Source organism: Schistocerca gregaria, unplaced genomic scaffold (genome assembly GCF_023897955.1).
Source record: "Schistocerca gregaria isolate iqSchGreg1 unplaced genomic scaffold, iqSchGreg1.2 ptg000994l, whole genome shotgun sequence".
Classification (NCBI taxonomy): Eukaryota; Metazoa; Arthropoda; class Insecta; order Orthoptera; family Acrididae; genus Schistocerca; species Schistocerca gregaria.
The window spans coordinates 227,725-244,600 of record NW_026062344.1 but is presented as its reverse complement, the minus strand read 5'-3'; the positions used below and the strand labels follow the sequence as shown (position 1 = coordinate 244,600).

Genomic DNA, 16,876 nt, shown 5'->3' with positions numbered 1-16,876 from the left:
CTTCTACAGCACTGCGTGCTACCATGCTGGCAAGAGCTTGTAGATGACCACCACTCGTGCCAATCACCTCCCTAACGCTGCCTAAAAAGGAGCATAATTTCATACTTTAGGATGCCGAATTTTTTTTAATGCCAAAAAGGCATGTTCAAAGAATGCACCTCCTTCCAATCCTAACTATCTTCAACTCCAAAACAGATAGCTTCAGCATCTCATGTCCCTCCTAGTTCGCTCTCTTGTAAAATGCCGTCTCAATAAAAACCTCCTTGTCAACACAGCAGCCGTCGGCCTATTTTTCGGAGCCCCACTGTTGATGACTTGGTAAGTAATCGTATTCATATTGCGCCGCGTACCGCGATGCCGGTCTTTTTTCAATGTCTCGCAAACCGCCCTCTATCCCCCGCTGATTCGCGCTATTGACAAAGGTCCTCGTAGTGCACCTGATATTTTTGTTCCACCTACAGCCACCGATCCCAGCAAAGAAGAAAGGGACCACGCTCTGAGCAAACTCATGGGCCACGGCCTGGTCGACGCTCCTGAAAGGTGCCAAATCTTCAAGATACCATACAAAAGGTATAGAGACGTAAACCTTATACAATAGCCATGTACGCGTATTTGTATGCGCTGCACATGTATGCATGCACACTTTTGTACAAAAGTTCAATTTACCAAGTGTACCCAACCAATGCGCCTTAGTAACCCTACTAAAATGGACGCTTACCCCCTCTAGGACCGACCTCAACCACATCAGCGTCATTGGGTGCCTCAACAGGACACTCCTCCTTATTCCATCTCCTTACCTCCAAAAACCACAAACCACCTTTCGAGAAGCGTACAACTCCTCTCTCGATTCGTTCCCCTTCCTAGATGCGACGCTGGCCGACGCCAGCCAAAATGACGCTTTTCAAGCCGAACGACTCAAGTCCCTAGAGATAGACCCCACCTTGTTCGAAAGTGAAGATGAAATAGATATGCGTTACGAGCTCGCGGCTCTAAAGCTAAAAGAAAAAACAGAATGGTCTCTTGTCAAGACCGGTACCACGGTAGCGCTCGGGACAGTCATCCTTCAACAAATAGCGGCCAGCATAACCAAATCAGTTCTCCCCGTATCATTTGTTCCTATCTTTGCAGGATTGGGAGCTATGATATATAGAAGTTGGGAATTTCAAAAAAAACACATCAATCAAATCTGTACCACACCCACTAAAGCCGCCATACTGTACTCCCAAGCTGTTGGGGATGTTCACTACAACATCCAACTGAAACGCCTGGTGCCATTTCCGCGCAACCTGGCTTTCACAAAATTCGGAAACGACTGGCTCGTGGATTTGCTGAACGGGCCAACGTCCAGAAGAATGGAGCTTGCTCATAAGCGCTTAACAGAACTGTTGGAAAAAGAATGTGAATCTCCTTAAAACAATCCGTTGTTTTTTATATCGTGTACAAGCTCTGACAGCTTTTTGTAAAATTTTGTGCTCTCGATTTCGGAATTCGCATTCTTGCAAATCTTAAAAGGACCACAGCGCGCCTCTTCCAAAGGTACCTAGTAAATGTGGGAATTCGGGAGTACTACCATCTCGTAAAATTGCAGCATCCATATGCATGACCCCTTCTGTATGGCGAATTTCACGTAGAATTGACTTAGAGCACAAAAGTACCATTCTGCACTAGAGGGGGAATGCAAATTTCGGTTGAAAAGAGGGGGGATCATACGTGCGGCAAAACCGATGCTGTCTAAGAACAGTTTAAGACCTTTCTTCTTTTGGTAAGCCGATGCTGCTTGAAGATAGTGCAGGGACGTAACAGAGATGTCTTCTGTCCATAATTTTGCATTCCTTGCAACCACGACGACTTTTCTTCGGTGACTGAAATATTCTCGAACAACACATTGTACGCGTTCTTGCCCATTGAAAGGGAGGGGTCTAAAAGAGAAACGTAAAATTCTCATATTCTCGACTTGCTCTTTAATCGAAGGCCGTACTGAAGTCGTCGACGTCAATGTTCCTAATCCAAGGATGCTTTAACTGTTCGGCAGCAGTTGCTCTCTTCATAGGAGAGTATTCGAGCATAGGCAGCAAAAAGTCGCAAATCTCTGCAGCATCTCTTTCGAGAAATCTGTACTTCTCAATCAAGACATCTTGCAGGGGCCAATAACACAGTTTGTGGATATGTTTGGGGCTTCCGTTCTTGGTCAAGTAGTGGTGACCCAATCTACAGCTACGGACGAATGAACGCGGTGGATTTCCTAACAATTCGATCATTTGGGTAAGATGGTCGTCATTTTTGTCGTAATACTCAGACGAGTGCGGTGTAAACAAAAGATCTCCAGTGAGAAGTTCAAAGGCAATGCAGGCTAAACTCCATATGTCAATTGATGTATTATAGTCACTGCAGCCGAGAATCACTTCTGGAGCGCGGTATTGTCGCGTCTGGACCTGGTCTGTAAAATGCTTGTGAACCCAACAAGCATTGCCTAGATCAACAACCTTACATCGAAAAGAACCATTTCCAAAACAAATCAACAGCTCTTCTTTATTTTTTGGCGGAACGCGACGCTCGATATGGCATTTTGTGTGTGATGAACTAGTGCCACTCCTTTTATTTCTACATCTGATGTCATCTTTTTTCTCGTTCGTGTTTTCATAGCTCCCGTCATTAGAACGATTTGTCGACATTTTCGGGTCTGAACCGGGACTGCCTTTAGAAATCAATGATAGGTTTGGATTGATGTAAAGCAAAATGTTTTCCGGCTTTAAATCAGTATGAATAATTTGACAATAGCAATGCAAGTAATCTAGCGCGAATAAGATTTGCTTTATAAAGATTTTGACCAGGGGAACAGGTACACCTTTATGTTCATACATGCGAATCAAAGTAAACAGGTTGCATCCGAGGCTCTCGAAGACCAGGCACGTGTCTAGCTTTCAAAAAAAGGTGTGGGGCGATTTAGTAAAAAACACGCACGAAGTAAAAAAAATAAGATTGGAGGTGATTAGGGCAAATGTTTCGAGAGCGCGTGGACGCGTCGACGACCAGAAGGTGCACATATGAAACGCATATTTGAGACCAGACGGCTGGAGCGCCAGCACCGGTACACCGCCGGTCTATATGGCATCAGCCTCGCTACACCTGGGTAGACAGAATACGGCGCTCCCAGCCGAGGCGTTCCCACTCGTTGTGGATGGCGGAGTCAGACGCCATTCACCTAGAGAGGGGGTATCGAGGAGCGTTACATACGTAGCCCGTTTGGACCAATAATGGTGAAATGGTCTAGGAAACTCACGATAAACTGAGATTTTCTCTTATTGGTTGTAGAGACTCTCCGAAGTAGCTGAATTTCGTCCTCAGCAGACTTACTATATCTGCTGGCACCCCTGATGATTTTGAGTGCGACTTTGGTATCTTTCTTCCTAAGATTCGGGGAGACAGTTTCCCGCAGAGGATCCACAGACAGATTGTAAGGTACAAAATATCAAACATACACAATTTCACAGTCCTTCGAAGGACATGACGGATTCAGTACGCACAAGTCTAGAGCTAGCCAGACAGTTGAGAAGTATCCCCATCCTAGCTTCGATATGATTTTGTATCTCGAGTTGTAGACATGATTTATCTCTACAGGATGATATCCGCCTTGACAGTAAAGAGAATATTTTCAAATTTGGTAAGCAAAAAAGGAGAGTACTTTGCACGGTCTTTGCCCGTCAGATGTTAATACAGTAGAAGAGGTGTAGCGTAACAGCCAGATGATCCTTCAGCATTGAGAACGGTGTTGCGCAGGGTGATCGTGTGGCGCGACACATTCTTCCCCTTGCGGAAAGAAACAGCAGTTGTACCTTCTCTGTAATCGGCTTCATCTTCCTCTTCGAAGGTCAAAGTGCAGAACGCATCGCTTAAGTCCGTTTTTATGACTGGGCCCCTCCTTCTGGTCGAGCTGTGCGCGCTCTCCGAAGCATGTCCTTTTTTATTGCCGTGGTTCGTGCCGCTGCTGTGCGCGTTAGAATCGTCTTAGGTTCGATGAATGAGAGGTGGCAACGGGGTTAGACTCATTGGGCGCGGCGCACCTCCCTGCGCTAACGCATGCACATGTATGTTGCGACATGTCGTCTTTCAAACGGAAGGGGGAAAGCATGTTCCCCGGGCCAGAGAACGTGCTCAGCGAGTGCACGACACGTACCTTTCGGTCTAGGTGTTTGGGCGTATCTACGTTTTTGCGAAAGCTCACAGGAAATCCCTTTATCGGCAAAGGTAGTCATAGAGCACGACAGCGTCCTGTAAAAAATAATGCATATGAGAATTTGTTTGTTGACAAATATACAAAGTTTATTTTTTACGAAACCTCATTTTTGTCTAGCAAGTTTCGTATGGCATGCGTTTGAATTGTGTGAACAGACTAGGACGCAAACTGCCTCAGTTATATATTCAAATAGCGAGAAGTAGCTGCACAGACAGGCTAATTGTACCGTGCTGTCGAATCGACACAGCTTGAGGGCGAGCGCGAGTAATCTAGTCATGGCTGATGATCTGAGCACCGAGGACGTCATACCAGAAGCACTGGAGAGAGAGATAGCTGGTGGTACGGCCGGCCAGGAGGCCGAAGAGGTATGAAGAATTTTTTTTTTTCGCTATTACGCTTTTTCTGCGGTACAGACAGAGGTCGGGCGCTGTATTTCTGTGTTTTTCGATAACCGAGTTGCGAGATGTTTCTCGCCGAGGCGCGCTCTTTTTGAAGCGCGAGCTGACGACCGTGTTTATCGTTTGATGAAGGAGGAACGTGTCGAGCGAGGTGAGGGGAATGAGGTTGGGACTATCGAAGATTTGCTGGAATTGGCGGAAAAGTTGGTGAATTGCAAGTCGCGTTTTCTGGTACAACATGGTGTCTCTATCTACGAGGACTTGAGGTGCGCCCGCGACCAGGACACGCGCTACTTGTATGCGCTGGGGAAATACAGGTTGGGCCGGTACCACGAGGCTATGGAGATTTTGAACTCGCCTGCGTCGGGTCTGTCTCCCGAGAAGGAGGCGAAGGACGTTGCTTTGAGACAGGTGTGTATGCGCAAGTTGGGTTCGAGGAGCGATAGCAAGCCCAACTTGGAGCGCCTGAAGTCGGGCCTGGAGGCTAGAGACGCTGGCCCGCGGCGGCGTTCGAAGTCGAATAAGGAGCTGCATAACCAGTCAGTGAGGGAAAAAGCGGCGATCGAGAAGGCGGCCTCGGATGAGCGAGCGGAGGGCAAGGGTTTGAGTCGAGACGCGGACACAAAGGGCGCCGAGCCGACTGGTGCGTTTGAGTCTCGCAATAGAGCGGGAAGCAACAGCAGGACGTTGAAATTTTCGTCTGGTGACGTGGATCTGTCTAGAATTTTGAATTTTGTACCAGATTTGGGCGATTTGACGTCTGTTTTCAGCACCGACAGTTCTCTTGACAGCGGCACTTCGTGTACCAGCGACTCCTACGAGAGTGGCAGCAGTGCGGAAGTGGAGGCGCCTGGTCATCAAGGGCCCGCCTCAGCAGAGATCGGTCACCCGCTCCGCGGCGATAAGTCCTCGTATCAAGAGGCGCCGGCTAGAAAAGTCGCACCCGCGACGAGGGCTCGTGACGTTGGTTCACGTTTGGACGCGAGGAGTCACAGCCGCTCCGTGAACATTTCGGCGATGCGCTCTTCGGTGGCGCCGCCGTCACTGAGCGAAGACAGAGGGTTGATGGACCTGCGATCGAGCGCTGTCTTACCGCCGCGCACCTTGAAGGTGCCGCCGCCGACCCTGAAAGCGGCCCCGGCGCCGAAAATGCCCTTGCCGCCCATGCCGAGGACGCGGCCCCCCTCACTACCGAAGACAGTGCCCCCGTGCACGCGAGAAGGCGAAGAGGCAAAGCCGCCGGTGCCATCGTCTAATGCTGCACCTACACCGCTATCGAAAGCGTCGCTGCCGTTGCCTCCTTCTGCGCAGAAAGGGCGGTCGCCTCCTTCTGTGCCGAAGGAGCCGTCGCCACTGCTTACGCCGAGGGAGTCGCCGCCACTGCCTCAGGCTGCGCCCCCACCTACGCCGAGGGAATCGCCGCCATTACCTCAGGCTGCGCCTTCACTGGCGTCGACGGGACTGCCATCGTCGTTCCACGTAGCGTCCCCACCAGCGCAGAAGGAGTCACCGCCGCCGTCCCATCCAACGCCCTCGCCGATGGCAAAGGAACTGCAGGCATCGTTGCATCGCTCTATGCCTTCCACAGTGTCGAGAGAAATACTACGCGCAGAAACGGTATCGATGTCGTTTATCACGTCACCTTCTGTACCGGCTCCGTCGGACCCGCCACCACCGCAGACTTCTACATTAAAGCACCCGGTATCCATGGCCTTCCAGAAGGCACCGTTGTCGCAGTCGCCATCTCCCATGAAATTGCCGTCGTCATCGCTACCTCCGTTGCCCTCCGCGCCACCAAAAGTACAGCCCTCCGTTTCGAGCACGGATTCGGCAGCCGTCGACGTTCGCGGTACGTCTTCCATGGCGGGAATCCCGCCCGATAAGCCCCCCGTCGTAAAATCACTGCCAGCAACCCCAACGACCGCACCCGGCAAACATCTGCCCCCTCCCACCGCAGAACACCCGCCGGGCTCCAGCGTACTTTCAGCAACTTTATCTAGAGGGCCGTCACTGGGAACGGTCGCTCCCAACATGCAACCACCCCCGATTCCGAAACAACCGCCACCCTCAAGACCACCGTCCGTCCCCGTTCTGTACGTCCCCAAGCTGCCACCGCCGCAGACCGGACCCCTCGGACCCCCCTCAGACGCATCCGCGGACAACGCCTCCTCAGCCAATCCGCCCCACAAGAGCACCATCCATAAACAACACTCCCTCGCTTCGATCAGCGCCAAACCCCTGCCCATCACCCTGAAACTACCAGCACTGACTCCGTCCTCCACGCCCGACGACTCCGCCACCTCCCTCGAAACGAACGCCGCGTCCGCGGAAAAAGACCCCGTCACCTCATCCGACAGCAAACTGGGGCTCAAATCCCGTCTGAAGCACCTTTCTCTCATCACCGGCCTCCAAAAGCAGAAATCCAACACTCGCAACGAAGCGTTCGCCACGGAACTCAAACAAGTCACTCAGTCGCACCGCCCCCTTTCCATGAGCGTCCGCAACCAAGGACCCGCGCGGCGAGTCCCAACAAGAAGAACAGCCGGCTGATGAAACACGTCAACCCCCCTTCCCCCCAACCACCACCCTGAGGCGCGTCGGACGCGTCACGCTCTGAACCGCCCCCGTTTTCGGAAGCGACCCATACACATATGGTTTGTATGTGTGTGTGGACCCAGCAAACCCAGTTTACTCCCACGAAAATAATATAACCCATCCAAACTCTACGCCAACGGCGCGCCCCCTCTTTTCTACGCGGATCTATCCCCGCTCACCAGACCTTCCGAGAGGAACGAAACATGGCCGAAAGAAAAACTTTGCCGCCCAAATCTGCGCTTTGCCGTAAAAAATCTAACGTGTCAATAAAATAGTGCCTATATATGTATACATATACACGCTACGTGTATATATATTGTATACATAGATCTCGAACGTCTGTGATCCACACACGTATTTGGCCTCTCTTCTCGTTCTTGCTAGCGCATCACATATGCATCCCGACCATCTGAACGCACCTGTTGCGTGTTTCCGCTCTTTTCGTGGTGCGGCTGCCTCTCTTGGCTCTCCTCTTGCTCCTATTGGCGCTTCAGTTTCATTTTCTTGACCGACTCGATGACTGCGCTCTTGCGCGTCTCAACTATCAGGCCCCCTTGCACAATCTCGTCGAGGATGTAGTTTATTTTGTCAAAATTGAAGACCAAGTCTAGCTCGCAGACGTCCTGGTAGCACGAGTCGAGCACCTCGACAAACATCTGTATGATGTCGAGTATGCCGAGCTCCGATTCGCCGGAGTCGATGAAGAAGACGAAGAACAGCGTCGCATAGTTTCTGTAAACGATTTTTTTTCCTGCGGAGAAACGATCAGCTTCAAAACCGAGTGCTCATTTCTTCTTTGGTCTCTCTCCTACACAATGGTTTGGCCCAAAAGGGGAAAAAAACCGTTTTTTTTTCCTCTTAGGATGAGACGCACCCTCCTCGCAGATGTCTGTGTGGCTACCCTCGATGAAATTGCACATATTGTCTCCGCGACCCGAGATTAGTTTAAAGGTTTCTTTGAGTATTTTTTGTTGCAGCGCACAATCCTCATGGAAAAAAAAAATGAATTAGGCATGGAAGAGCACTTTTCGTCGCCAAGTCGAACGCGCTCTCTCTGGCTCGCCGCCCCCACTTTCGGCTCTGCTCGGGAGGAACGAGGGCAGCGGGGGAGACCGAGAGCGGAATCGACTAGGGATTCTCCCGCGCACCCCGCTGTACCTTTGTCGTGTAGAATCTTGAGAGTCTGACGTTGCCATAATTGTTCAAAATGATTATCGAGTCGATCATGATAATCCGGTACGTTTTCTGTAAAGAGGGGGAAAAAAAGATGAATGTTGTAGAAACACAGACCAATAGTAACGTTTGAACTGTGTATATCAAATTTTATTTTTTTTTATAAACTAGTAAGCCCACATTAACTTCATATGATCTTGTGCTCAGGATAGATATAGTTAACTTCAATTCTTGTGGAAGGATGCACGTTTTCCCTAGAGCATCTTGTAAGCGCCTTGGATTGGCACTCCTTTTATACATTGTTGCGACTTCTGGAATTCTCCAAGCAGAAGTGTCTACATCTGTAACGATTAAAAACCAGAAGTTCTACGTAGATGGGTACGTGCGTTTTGCGGCTGCGAGGCATTGGTACCAGACGGCGCCTGCCTTTTTTCCCACCTCTTTTCCGCGAGAAAGGGAGGGGCTGACGACCAGTTAAACACACACAAACAGGGTGGAATTTTTCGTGAGGGGCATGGTGTACCGTCCAGCGCCGCTGGGCATCAAGGAAATGGACTCAGACGGATGGGGTGGAGGAGGCTTCTGCTCAGCCAAACTCACCAAGTACAACGAATGGAAGTCCAATTGCTACGACCAAGATTTTTATGACGGGAGTTCGGCCACACCGGACAGGGTGCCCCCCGGACCCGCAGTTTGGTTTTCGGAAATATGGAAGAGAGACTTACCGTTGTTGAGCAGTACGTTTTTTTTTTTTTTTTTTTTTTGGAAAACAGGATTTAACGTCGGTGTTCAGACATGAGCGTCAACGTACTTCGCGTCTACAGTTTCAACCCATATACCAGCACTGCGGCGTCCAAGGAGATGGGTGGTTCTGGGATGTCTGAGTATTTTGGCAAGAACCACATCCCATTCATGGATGCTGTTGACAGTTACAAAATGAAGGTGATGGTTCCGTTGTTTTCCAGCTACGACGCTTTCGCGCTCGAGAGGGAAGACCGAATCAAAGAATCAATTGTGAACATCGTAGAGGAGGTGGGGAATCACCCTGCACTTTTTTCATACGTGGTGGGTTCTGACTGGCCGTTGGATAGCAACTCGCTGAGTCGTTTAGAATCAATGATTCGACTTGTGAAAACCAGTCAGTCTTCGATTCACAACCGCACCGTTCCGGTGACCCATTGCTTTTCGAGGAATAGCATGACGGTGAAGACTTTGGAGAACCTCAGCATAGACTACATTTGCGTCAACGGCATGTGGAATGGTCCGACCGAAATCGCGCAGCTGTATCTGGGAAATGGGAGCAGTTCGTTAGTTGGCATCGCTAAGGCAAAGGGGTTGCCTATCTTAGTCGGAGAAATGGGCGCCAATTGTTTAAGCAACAAACTTTCTGAATCGAATCCAAGTTGGTTCAACAGTTTGTGGAGCGCCGTGGTCGAAGGCTATGAAAAAGGAAGTGCTGGAGCAGTTTATTTTGAATACAGCGACAACCCGTACTCTCCAAAAACTGACCTATCTCCGTGCAGCGTTTTCGAGCAGCGGCCGAAATCGAACAACGTGTTGAACAGCACTCAACCAAATGTGTTTTGGGCCGATTCTATTTTTGTCAACTTGCTTTTGTTCAAAGCTATCACGAATGGGTCTTTGAACGGCATCCCTATCAACTACTCGACCAAAAACTTGACCGAGTACCTTTTGTTGGCGAAGCAGGTAGCGAAAGCGCCTATCAGCTCGGAGACGGCGAACGTTCAGGTACCCCTCGCCTTGCCGTCACCCTCTAGTGGCATCGTGGACGAGCAACTCAGCGCGACGGGCGGCAAGGTGATTTTGGCATCAGAGGTCGTCTCTTGGTTCGATTCCCCGGCGTATTCGATCTACGCGCTATGCTGGGTGATCATTTCTGCTCTCTCGAGCAGCCCATGACAGGTATGGGCGGACCGCGTGTGTATGCGTTTTGCGGTTTTGTACCATTAAAGAGATTTCGAAGGACGGCGAGGAATCGCTAGAGCTTCGATGAGGACCTTTCCGCAGTAGACGGAAAAGAGAGTCTGTTTGGCAATTTTGGATTTTTGACGTGCTTTGCGGCAACTCGACAGAGCTGAGGCAAAGGAGGTAACGAGCCGAATTTTTCTGTACAAGAAATTTTTTTTTTTTTAACCCAAGTGGTTATGTGATTGATTTCAGTTAGAAGTCAACGAATTGGGAATGCCAGGCTCGCTAGATTCTCGGGCCCGGCTCGTGGAGAGGACCACTGGCATCAATCACGGTGACAGAATGAATCACGGTGGACTTAGAATGTCCGCCGACGCGTTTGGTGGCGGTGCTGGCAGTCCGGGTGACAAGTCACATGACAGTCCAGATTCCGCAACAGAAGAAGGTGATACTGAGGGAAAGCATTTGAAAGGTTCGTTTGATCAGCGCAAAAGGAGGAAGTCGCTGTCTCAAACGACCAGTGATAGTAAGGGGGGGTGGGACCCTTCTGCGAATTTCTCAGAAGAAAAAGACACAACAGACCCAGAAGAGCCGAGCTATTGTGAAGAGCTGTCAGTGGAGGACGGCTCAAGAGGCGGCGGATCCGGATCGGAGTCGGCGAAACTCACGTTTGAAAATTGGAAAATCAAGTCTCGGCAAATTGTGCCTATTGCAATCTCGATGGTGGCAGCGACCATCAGTCGAACCATCACCGGGATCGTGCTCTATGCGTTTGTGGGCCGATTGGACTTAAATTCCAGCAGCGCGGCCGGGCTCGCGAACATGTATGTGAACGTTACGGGGTACTCCGTATGCACGGGCCTGCTAGGGGGACTAGACACGCTGTGCCCGCAGGCAATGGGTATCAAGAATTACAGACAGGTTGGCGTGTTGTTGTACCGAAGCGTAGCAATTGTGTTGTTATTTAGTATTTTGATCGCTACATTGTGGTTTTCCACGTTGCCGTTGCTTCTCTTGCTCCGACAAGACCCGACGGTCTCTAGACTCGCGTCGCACTTCGTGTACATTCAGATCCCGGGACTGGTGTTCTATGTAGGCGTAGAAGCGCTCAAAAAGTACCTGCAGCACCAGCGCATTGTCAAGCCAACTCTCATCCTCATTACCTCGGTGAACGCGCTTTGCATTCTGCTGGGATACGTGCTCATTTTGCACACCCCGCTCAAATTCTACGGACACCCGATCTCGCTGCTTTTCAGCAACATCATAGGATTTCTGGCTTTAGCCGCGTACATTTTGTATTACAAAGTGTACGAGTTGACCTACGCGCCCTTCTCCTTCTCGGAGGTTTTCAGGAAGGACGGCGTCATTGAGTACCTGAGGCTGTCCCTCCCGGGAGCGGGCATGATATGTGCAGAGTGGATTGGATTCGAAATTCACGTCATCATGTCGGGATGGATTTCAGTTACCGCGACTACTGCGCAGTACATTTTGATGAACACAAACCTCTGTAACTACTCCATATCTGTCGGGATTACGGCCGGCGTCGACACGATCGTCGGGGGAGAACTCAGCATGCGCAAGCACCGACAAGCACAACTCACGACCAAAATTGGCATGATCAACGCCACAATCATCGCGTGCATTATGTCCGTCATTTTTCTCTCCGTACACAAAGTTTGGGGAAGAGTGTTCAACACAAATGAAACTGTCATCGAGCTGGTCAAGTCCATCATGCCCATCATGGTCCTCTTCCTGTGCTCGGACTCCATCTTTGCCGTCTGCTCGGGCGTTTTGTTCGCCGCTGGCAAGCAGAAAATCGGATTTTTTCTCAACCTGTTCGCGTACTACGTTGTGGGTGCTCTGCTGGGCGCTTACCTGGCGTTCAGCTGGGGACTCAACCTCCAACTCAAGGGCCTGTGGATAGGCCTGGCCTGTGGATCGTTCACCGCCACCACCTCGTATTTGCTCATCCTCATTTTCTCGAACTGGGAAAAATGGAGCCAAGAAGCCTACCAGCGCAGCGTCTCAAAACAGCTGGTACCCACCACTCATGAATAGAGGGCCCCCGTTCGTTCGACGAAACACAATTTTTCATTAAAAAAAAAAACAGCCGTTTATTGTCTATTCGAGAATTTGGTTTTCGACCAAGACGCCGTCTCGATTGACCAGTTTTTTAGAAGACAGCAATTTGGCTTTGTCTTCGATGTGCTTTCTGTACCTGTTCCTGAGTTTCTCCCTGTTTTCTATGAACTTCAGCAGTCGCCTCGGCTTCGAGGGCAGCATCGAGTGTCTGAGCTGCTCGAGGCTCTGTCGTTCCTTTTGCGCGGCTCGTTTTTTCTCGAGCGCCCGCAATTTCAGTTGCTCTATCAGAGATGGCTGGGCGTTTTCGGACGGACGCGTTTCTTCCAGGAGCTCTTTTTCGTACACCAGTTCTTGCTCGCTGGAGCTTTCCTCGAGCTGGTCCGACTCGCGACAGGCGGCCGAGTCGTCCGCCGCCTCCCCAACTTTTTCTCCAGATTTTTCCCCGACAACGAAGGGCGACAGGTGAGGCGGCAGACACGCCGTCGGCCCGTACGACGTGGTGGGAAGCAGCTTTCGCGCGTTGATGCAGTCGAAGACCCATTGAGGTTGAACGTACTCGCGGTCGAGTCTGCGATTCGGTACGTCCTTTCCGCGGTCAACCACTTGGTGCGTGATGCATTCCGCATCTTCTAAGTCGGGACGCGTGCTCTGGTAAAATACAGAGCCTCCAAAACATCGAATGATGAACTCCATGTACCCATGAGAAACTTCTCGATTCAAAAAAAAAGTAAATCGAGAAAATAAATTTTTAAATTCGTGATTTTGATCCAAGTACCCCTCTTCCAGGGCCCTCTCCTCCTCCTCCTCCTCCTCTGACGCCTCGATACCGGCCAAAGCCTCCTGTATTTTCTCCAAACTGCCGTCATCCCCCTTTCCAGATGCAGACGAGTCCCCCTTCCGAGAGGATCTTTTGGCCGCCGGCGCCTCGAGTCGGCGCTCGAACTGGTCCTTCTCGGCACCGAGCGCCGGGGGATACCCCTGGCCAATCGTGTGATACAGTCTGTAGTTCACGAAACCCATCAAAACCTCGTAAAACGACAAGAAAGTCAGCATCACGTCGTAGTCGACGTCGTCATCCTTTGTATAGGTAAATGTGTGAGGAACCATCCAAGTAACGTCCGTCTCCATAATTCTGGCCTGAAAGTAAATACCCTTAATGGATATGAACACCTTCCTCAGAGACCTTGTGTGTATCACATAGTGCTGAAACTCTCGACACAGGCGAGTACAATTTTCAACGCGGTCTTTAAAAAAATCTGTCAGTTTTTTTTCCCCCATAAACTTCCACACACATATACTTTACAAACGAACCTGGAGAAACGACGTCGCTGGGTATCGTCGAGAACAAATGAATCATGATCAACGCATCGTCCAAGTCCCTCAGTGCGTCCATGAACGTTGGATACCTCTCCTTCACCAAATAGTCCAGCGAACATTTGGGCTCGTTCTCCAGAAGCGATTTCACCTTCTCGGGCAGCCTCCTCATCTTCGCACTCCTTAGCCTTCTGAGCCATATCTGGTGGTCACGAAAGTTCTGGATCATCGGGTCATGGCTCATGTAGCGAATGTCTTTTACGTAGTAATACGTCCTCTTACTGTTTCGAAGCTTTCGCTTCGGATTTCGAGGATAAATGCCCTTCAAAATGCAAAGCTTTCTACGTACAAGCACCGCCGCTGTAAGTTTGAATTGTTCCTTTTCGCGATCAAACAAATCCAGGCGCGCGCTCTCTCTCTCTTGACCGGACCTCCTCCTAAAAAAAAAAAAAACGCCCTAGCGTCGCGCTGATCCCTCCTCGTACCGGAATTGGGGCAACGTCAGTCGCAACTTTCGGAGCGCTCTCTCCCTCGTCATGTACAACACCGCCGATCCAGACTCACCCTTCTCCCGCAAAAAAAAACAAAAAAGTCAGCCTCCTTCGTCCGATCCGCCTACTATCGCGTCCACTCAAAAAATATTTTCGAATTCACCCCGTCAAACGCCACAAAATCAAACGGCCACGTCAACAACCCCCACGATACCTTCTTCTTAAGCCTTGCCATGATCCAATCTAATGCCGGCCAAAAAAAAAAAAAACCTTCAAACGTGCACTTTTTTTTTTTTTTTTATTTTATACTAATACATCCCGTTCGGCAGCCCTTTCTCTCCTCTAAATGGAAGAAGAACCGACCTACGGCTACATGGCAATCATGGACCCCAGCACCAACAAACTAACCTACATCCCACTCACTCAAGAATTCGAAGCATTTGGATGGTACACCACCGTCAAAAAAAACGCAAACGCGCCGCTTTTCTCACTCAACTCCAACTATCTCTCCACAGCTCACCCCCCTGCAGAATTCGACTCTCTGGAGACGCTGACGCGTCGAGACCCATCCTCCCAAAACACTTCGTGGTCTACCTTCATAGCGGCAACTTCATAAAAGAGCCATACGTTCGTCTCCAACACCCCCTCTCCCCCCCCCCCTAGATATCACCCCCCTCTCTGACCAAACTCGACTCTCGCACGGTTTAGGTCGCCGCTCGCGCCCTCGGCCCCGAATGCCGCCTAAATGGAGTGCCCCTCGAGATAAATCAAGAATTCGAACTAAAAGACCAAGACGAAATCGATATCAGCGGATATCAATTCCGATACGTCATCTACCCAATTCGCGTCAATCAGTTTATCGCGTATCGAGAAAGCAAGTATCTCGAACAATCCAGCGCCAAGGTGAACGAATTCCTCAAAAGTCCAGACGGACGTAATTTCGGTTTCCTTCAAAACACAATTCTGACGCAAAATAACGGATCTGCAATTAAAAATACACCGAACTCTATTCATGTGCCAAACGATCAAAAATGAACGTTCTCAAAAAACTTTAAATAACGGTCATCAGGCAAAAAAGCGCCATTTTTTTATCTACAGTGTGCATTTCATCACCGCGGACAACTCGCGCGCACTTACCCTTATCTTTTCCCTCTCCTTCTCGAACACTCTGAACCCCGTTTCGCAACGACTGCTCTTCAGATCAGCCACCGCGGAGACATTTGAAATCTGCCGGATAGCGCAAAAATACAGGTGATACCCTCACGCACGCTACAAAATGTCCACCAAACCTACCCACCTGCTCCAACCACCGCGCAGTCGCGTTCTCTATGCAAAAAAATAACGCGCCGCGCGCCCAAGCATCTCTGTGTCAAAGAACGCACCGACGCTCTTAAAACAAATGTACGTTTTAGTATGCACAATAAGTACACAAACCCCTCTGTACTTAACGGCTTTGCGACAACGATGTCAATCGAGCCACTTGCGCACGACTAAAAGTTCAAGATGCGCTCAGCAAACGCTGGCAGGGTGAATGCCGCATTGTGCATCTTTGGCGTGTAGTAGTTGAGCTTCGCCTGAAATTCCGCCGTCACCTCTCGCACTGGTTCAGTGGGAAAAACTGTGCCGTTTTTCGTAGCCAAAAAAAAGCCCAAAGAACCATTTGGATAAGTAGGTATCTGGGAGGTCGCGTAGGTCACGGAGGGGAAAATTTTGGATATGAACTTCTTCATCGACACAATCAAATCTACGTGCAGCCAGATGCATTCGGCCTGAGTAATGAGGACACTGCAAAATACTGGGTTAAAACCGCGCAATAATTCGGAACAATCAAATATGCAAAAAAATTTGTACAAAATCGTACCCGTTATCTGTAAGCGCCTCTTTAACAACTTTGAAGTATTCTTCTCCGAAAAGCTGGCTCGCTGGTCCAGATGGATCCGATGAATCCGTGATGACCACGTCGAATTCGTTTTTGTACTTTTTGACAAATTCGGCACCATCTTCGATGTGGACTCGAACGCGGGGATCGTTGAAGCCAACGGCAATCTTAGGAAGGAATTTTTTAGACGCCTCAATGACCTTTTGGTCTATTTCGCACAAATGAATCTCTTCGACGCAATCATGTTTGGCCACTTCTCGAATAACGCCGCCGTCACCGCCACCCACAACCAATACCTAAAACAGAGATCACACATTATTAAGAGAGCTCAGAATGGCTTTAAAAAAAGTAGCATACTTTTTTTGGGTTTGGATGAGTAAAGAGAGGGATGTGCGCTATTTGTTCTTGGTACGCGATCTCATCCTTTTCGGTGATCTGAATAGCACCGTCTAACACCAAAACATTGCCGAAGGCCTTACTTTTGAAAATGAGGATATCCTAAAGCAGAAAAAGTGTTAGCAATCAATCGGCGAAAGAATTTTGTCGCACACGAGATAGGTCAGCCTTACCTGAAAATCGGACTTCTCGTGGTACAAGACGGGCCCATCTAGTTCGATAGAGAGAGCCTGGCCTATATAGCACGAAGAACTTTTTTAGCAAAAGAGCAGGGTATATCCCGGATCACAAACGCATCGCATCGGGGAAACACTCACCTGGCCAGAATTCATTGATTTCAGAAAACCATCCCTTAATGATGTTGTCCATGAGAATAATCGAATAA

The 16,876-nt window shown here is 49.7% G+C and overlaps 6 protein-coding genes and 1 long non-coding RNA gene across 9 annotated transcripts; 3 read left to right on the top strand and 4 right to left on the bottom strand.

The window, feature by feature from the left end:
- Window positions 1-1,961: 1,961 nt before the first annotated feature.
- Window positions 1,962-4,402, bottom strand: LOC126326565 (serine/threonine-protein kinase SRPK-like). 3 transcript variants are annotated; one of them, XM_049995721.1, is made up of 6 exons: window positions 4,337-4,402; window positions 4,175-4,269; window positions 3,834-4,004; window positions 3,525-3,630; window positions 3,235-3,407; window positions 1,962-2,914 (listed from the first exon to the last, which is right to left on the bottom strand). In XM_049995721.1, the coding sequence occupies exons 1-6, from the start codon at window positions 4,339-4,341 to the stop codon at window positions 1,962-1,964; spliced, it is 1,503 nt and encodes a 500-aa protein (XP_049851678.1). In that variant the 5' UTR covers window positions 4,342-4,402. The 3 variants fall into 3 exon arrangements, with proteins under 3 accessions (XP_049851678.1, XP_049851679.1, XP_049851680.1); XM_049995723.1 differs by having other exon boundaries at window positions 2,846-2,918; XM_049995722.1 differs by lacking the exons at window positions 3,834-4,004; window positions 4,175-4,269; window positions 4,337-4,402 and having other exon boundaries at window positions 3,235-3,403; window positions 3,525-3,585.
- LOC126326562 (proteoglycan 4-like) lies at window positions 4,340-7,580 on the top strand. Its single transcript, XM_049995717.1, has 2 exons — window positions 4,340-4,599; window positions 4,765-7,580. The coding sequence occupies exons 1-2, from the start codon at window positions 4,510-4,512 to the stop codon at window positions 7,180-7,182; spliced, it is 2,508 nt and encodes an 835-aa protein (XP_049851674.1). The 5' UTR covers window positions 4,340-4,509; the 3' UTR covers window positions 7,183-7,580.
- Window positions 7,581-7,706: 126 nt separating this feature from the next.
- LOC126326567 (AP-3 complex subunit sigma-2-like) lies at window positions 7,707-8,530 on the bottom strand. Its single transcript, XM_049995725.1, has 3 exons — window positions 8,386-8,530; window positions 8,102-8,213; window positions 7,707-7,978 (listed from the first exon to the last, which is right to left on the bottom strand). Exons 1-3 carry the CDS (start codon window positions 8,452-8,454, stop codon window positions 7,707-7,709), a joined length of 453 nt encoding a protein of 150 aa, XP_049851682.1. The 5' UTR covers window positions 8,455-8,530.
- Window positions 8,531-10,602: 2,072 nt separating this feature from the next.
- On the top strand, window positions 10,603-12,387 carry LOC126326599 (uncharacterized). The gene has a single exon (XM_049995766.1). The coding sequence runs from the start codon at window positions 10,603-10,605 to the stop codon at window positions 12,385-12,387; it is 1,785 nt and encodes a 594-aa protein (XP_049851723.1).
- A 29-nt stretch (window positions 12,388-12,416) lies between these two features.
- On the bottom strand, window positions 12,417-14,458 carry LOC126326564 (pescadillo homolog). Its single transcript, XM_049995720.1, has 4 exons — window positions 14,431-14,458; window positions 14,211-14,290; window positions 13,723-14,066; window positions 12,417-13,655 (listed from the first exon to the last, which is right to left on the bottom strand). Exons 1-4 carry the CDS (start codon window positions 14,449-14,451, stop codon window positions 12,451-12,453), a joined length of 1,650 nt encoding a protein of 549 aa, XP_049851677.1. The 5' UTR covers window positions 14,452-14,458; the 3' UTR covers window positions 12,417-12,450.
- A 116-nt stretch (window positions 14,459-14,574) lies between these two features.
- LOC126326559 (uncharacterized) lies at window positions 14,575-15,213 on the top strand. The gene is made up of 3 exons (XR_007560757.1): window positions 14,575-14,663; window positions 14,732-14,843; window positions 14,925-15,213. It is a non-coding gene; the product is annotated as an uncharacterized LOC126326559 (long non-coding RNA).
- Window positions 15,214-15,606: 393 nt separating this feature from the next.
- Window positions 15,607-16,868, bottom strand: LOC126326558 (spermidine synthase-like). Its single transcript, XM_049995714.1, has 5 exons — window positions 16,809-16,868; window positions 16,665-16,726; window positions 16,453-16,593; window positions 16,078-16,391; window positions 15,607-16,001 (listed from the first exon to the last, which is right to left on the bottom strand). Exons 1-5 carry the CDS (start codon window positions 16,858-16,860, stop codon window positions 15,707-15,709), a joined length of 864 nt encoding a protein of 287 aa, XP_049851671.1. The 5' UTR covers window positions 16,861-16,868; the 3' UTR covers window positions 15,607-15,706.
- Between the last annotated feature and the right edge of the window lie 8 nt (window positions 16,869-16,876).

Excerpts from the sequence above, each read along its gene's own strand:
- LOC126326565 (XM_049995721.1), bottom strand. Across the intron at positions 3,631-3,833 it reads TGAAGCCGATTACAGAGAAG|GCGGATATCATCCTGTAGAG; the intron begins GTACAACTGCTG and ends TTTACTGTCAAG. Across the intron at positions 3,408-3,524 it reads GTCTGGCTAGCTCTAGACTT|GAAGAAAGATACCAAAGTCG; the intron begins GTGCGTACTGAA and ends CCCGAATCTTAG.
- LOC126326562 (XM_049995717.1), top strand. The coding sequence starts at position 4,510 with ATGGCTGATGATCTGAGCACCGAGGACGTCATACCAGAAGCACTGGAG. Across the intron at positions 4,600-4,764 it reads CCGGCCAGGAGGCCGAAGAG|GAGGAACGTGTCGAGCGAGG; the intron begins GTATGAAGAATT and ends CGTTTGATGAAG.
- LOC126326567 (XM_049995725.1), bottom strand. The coding sequence starts at position 8,454 with ATGATCGACTCGATAATCATTTTGAACAATTATGGCAACGTCAGACTC. Across the intron at positions 8,214-8,385 it reads CAAGATTCTACACGACAAAG|GATTGTGCGCTGCAACAAAA; the intron begins GTACAGCGGGGT and ends TTTTTCCATGAG. Across the intron at positions 7,979-8,101 it reads CACAGACATCTGCGAGGAGG|GAAAAAAAATCGTTTACAGA; the intron begins GTGCGTCTCATC and ends GTTTCTCCGCAG.
- LOC126326599 (XM_049995766.1), top strand. The coding sequence starts at position 10,603 with ATGCCAGGCTCGCTAGATTCTCGGGCCCGGCTCGTGGAGAGGACCACT.
- LOC126326564 (XM_049995720.1), bottom strand. The coding sequence starts at position 14,451 with ATGGCAAGGCTTAAGAAGAAG. Across the intron at positions 14,291-14,430 it reads TGGCAAGGCTTAAGAAGAAG|GGTGAGTCTGGATCGGCGGT; the intron begins GTATCGTGGGGG and ends TTGCGGGAGAAG. Across the intron at positions 13,656-13,722 it reads CAGCGACGTCGTTTCTCCAG|ACCGCGTTGAAAATTGTACT; the intron begins GTTCGTTTGTAA and ends ATTTTTTTAAAG.
- LOC126326558 (XM_049995714.1), bottom strand. The coding sequence starts at position 16,860 with ATGGACAACATCATTAAGGGATGGTTTTCTGAAATCAATGAATTCTGG. Across the intron at positions 16,594-16,664 it reads ACGAGAAGTCCGATTTTCAG|GATATCCTCATTTTCAAAAG; the intron begins GTAAGGCTGACC and ends TTTCTGCTTTAG. Across the intron at positions 16,392-16,452 it reads CTCATCCAAACCCAAAAAAA|GTATTGGTTGTGGGTGGCGG; the intron begins GTATGCTACTTT and ends TCTCTGTTTTAG.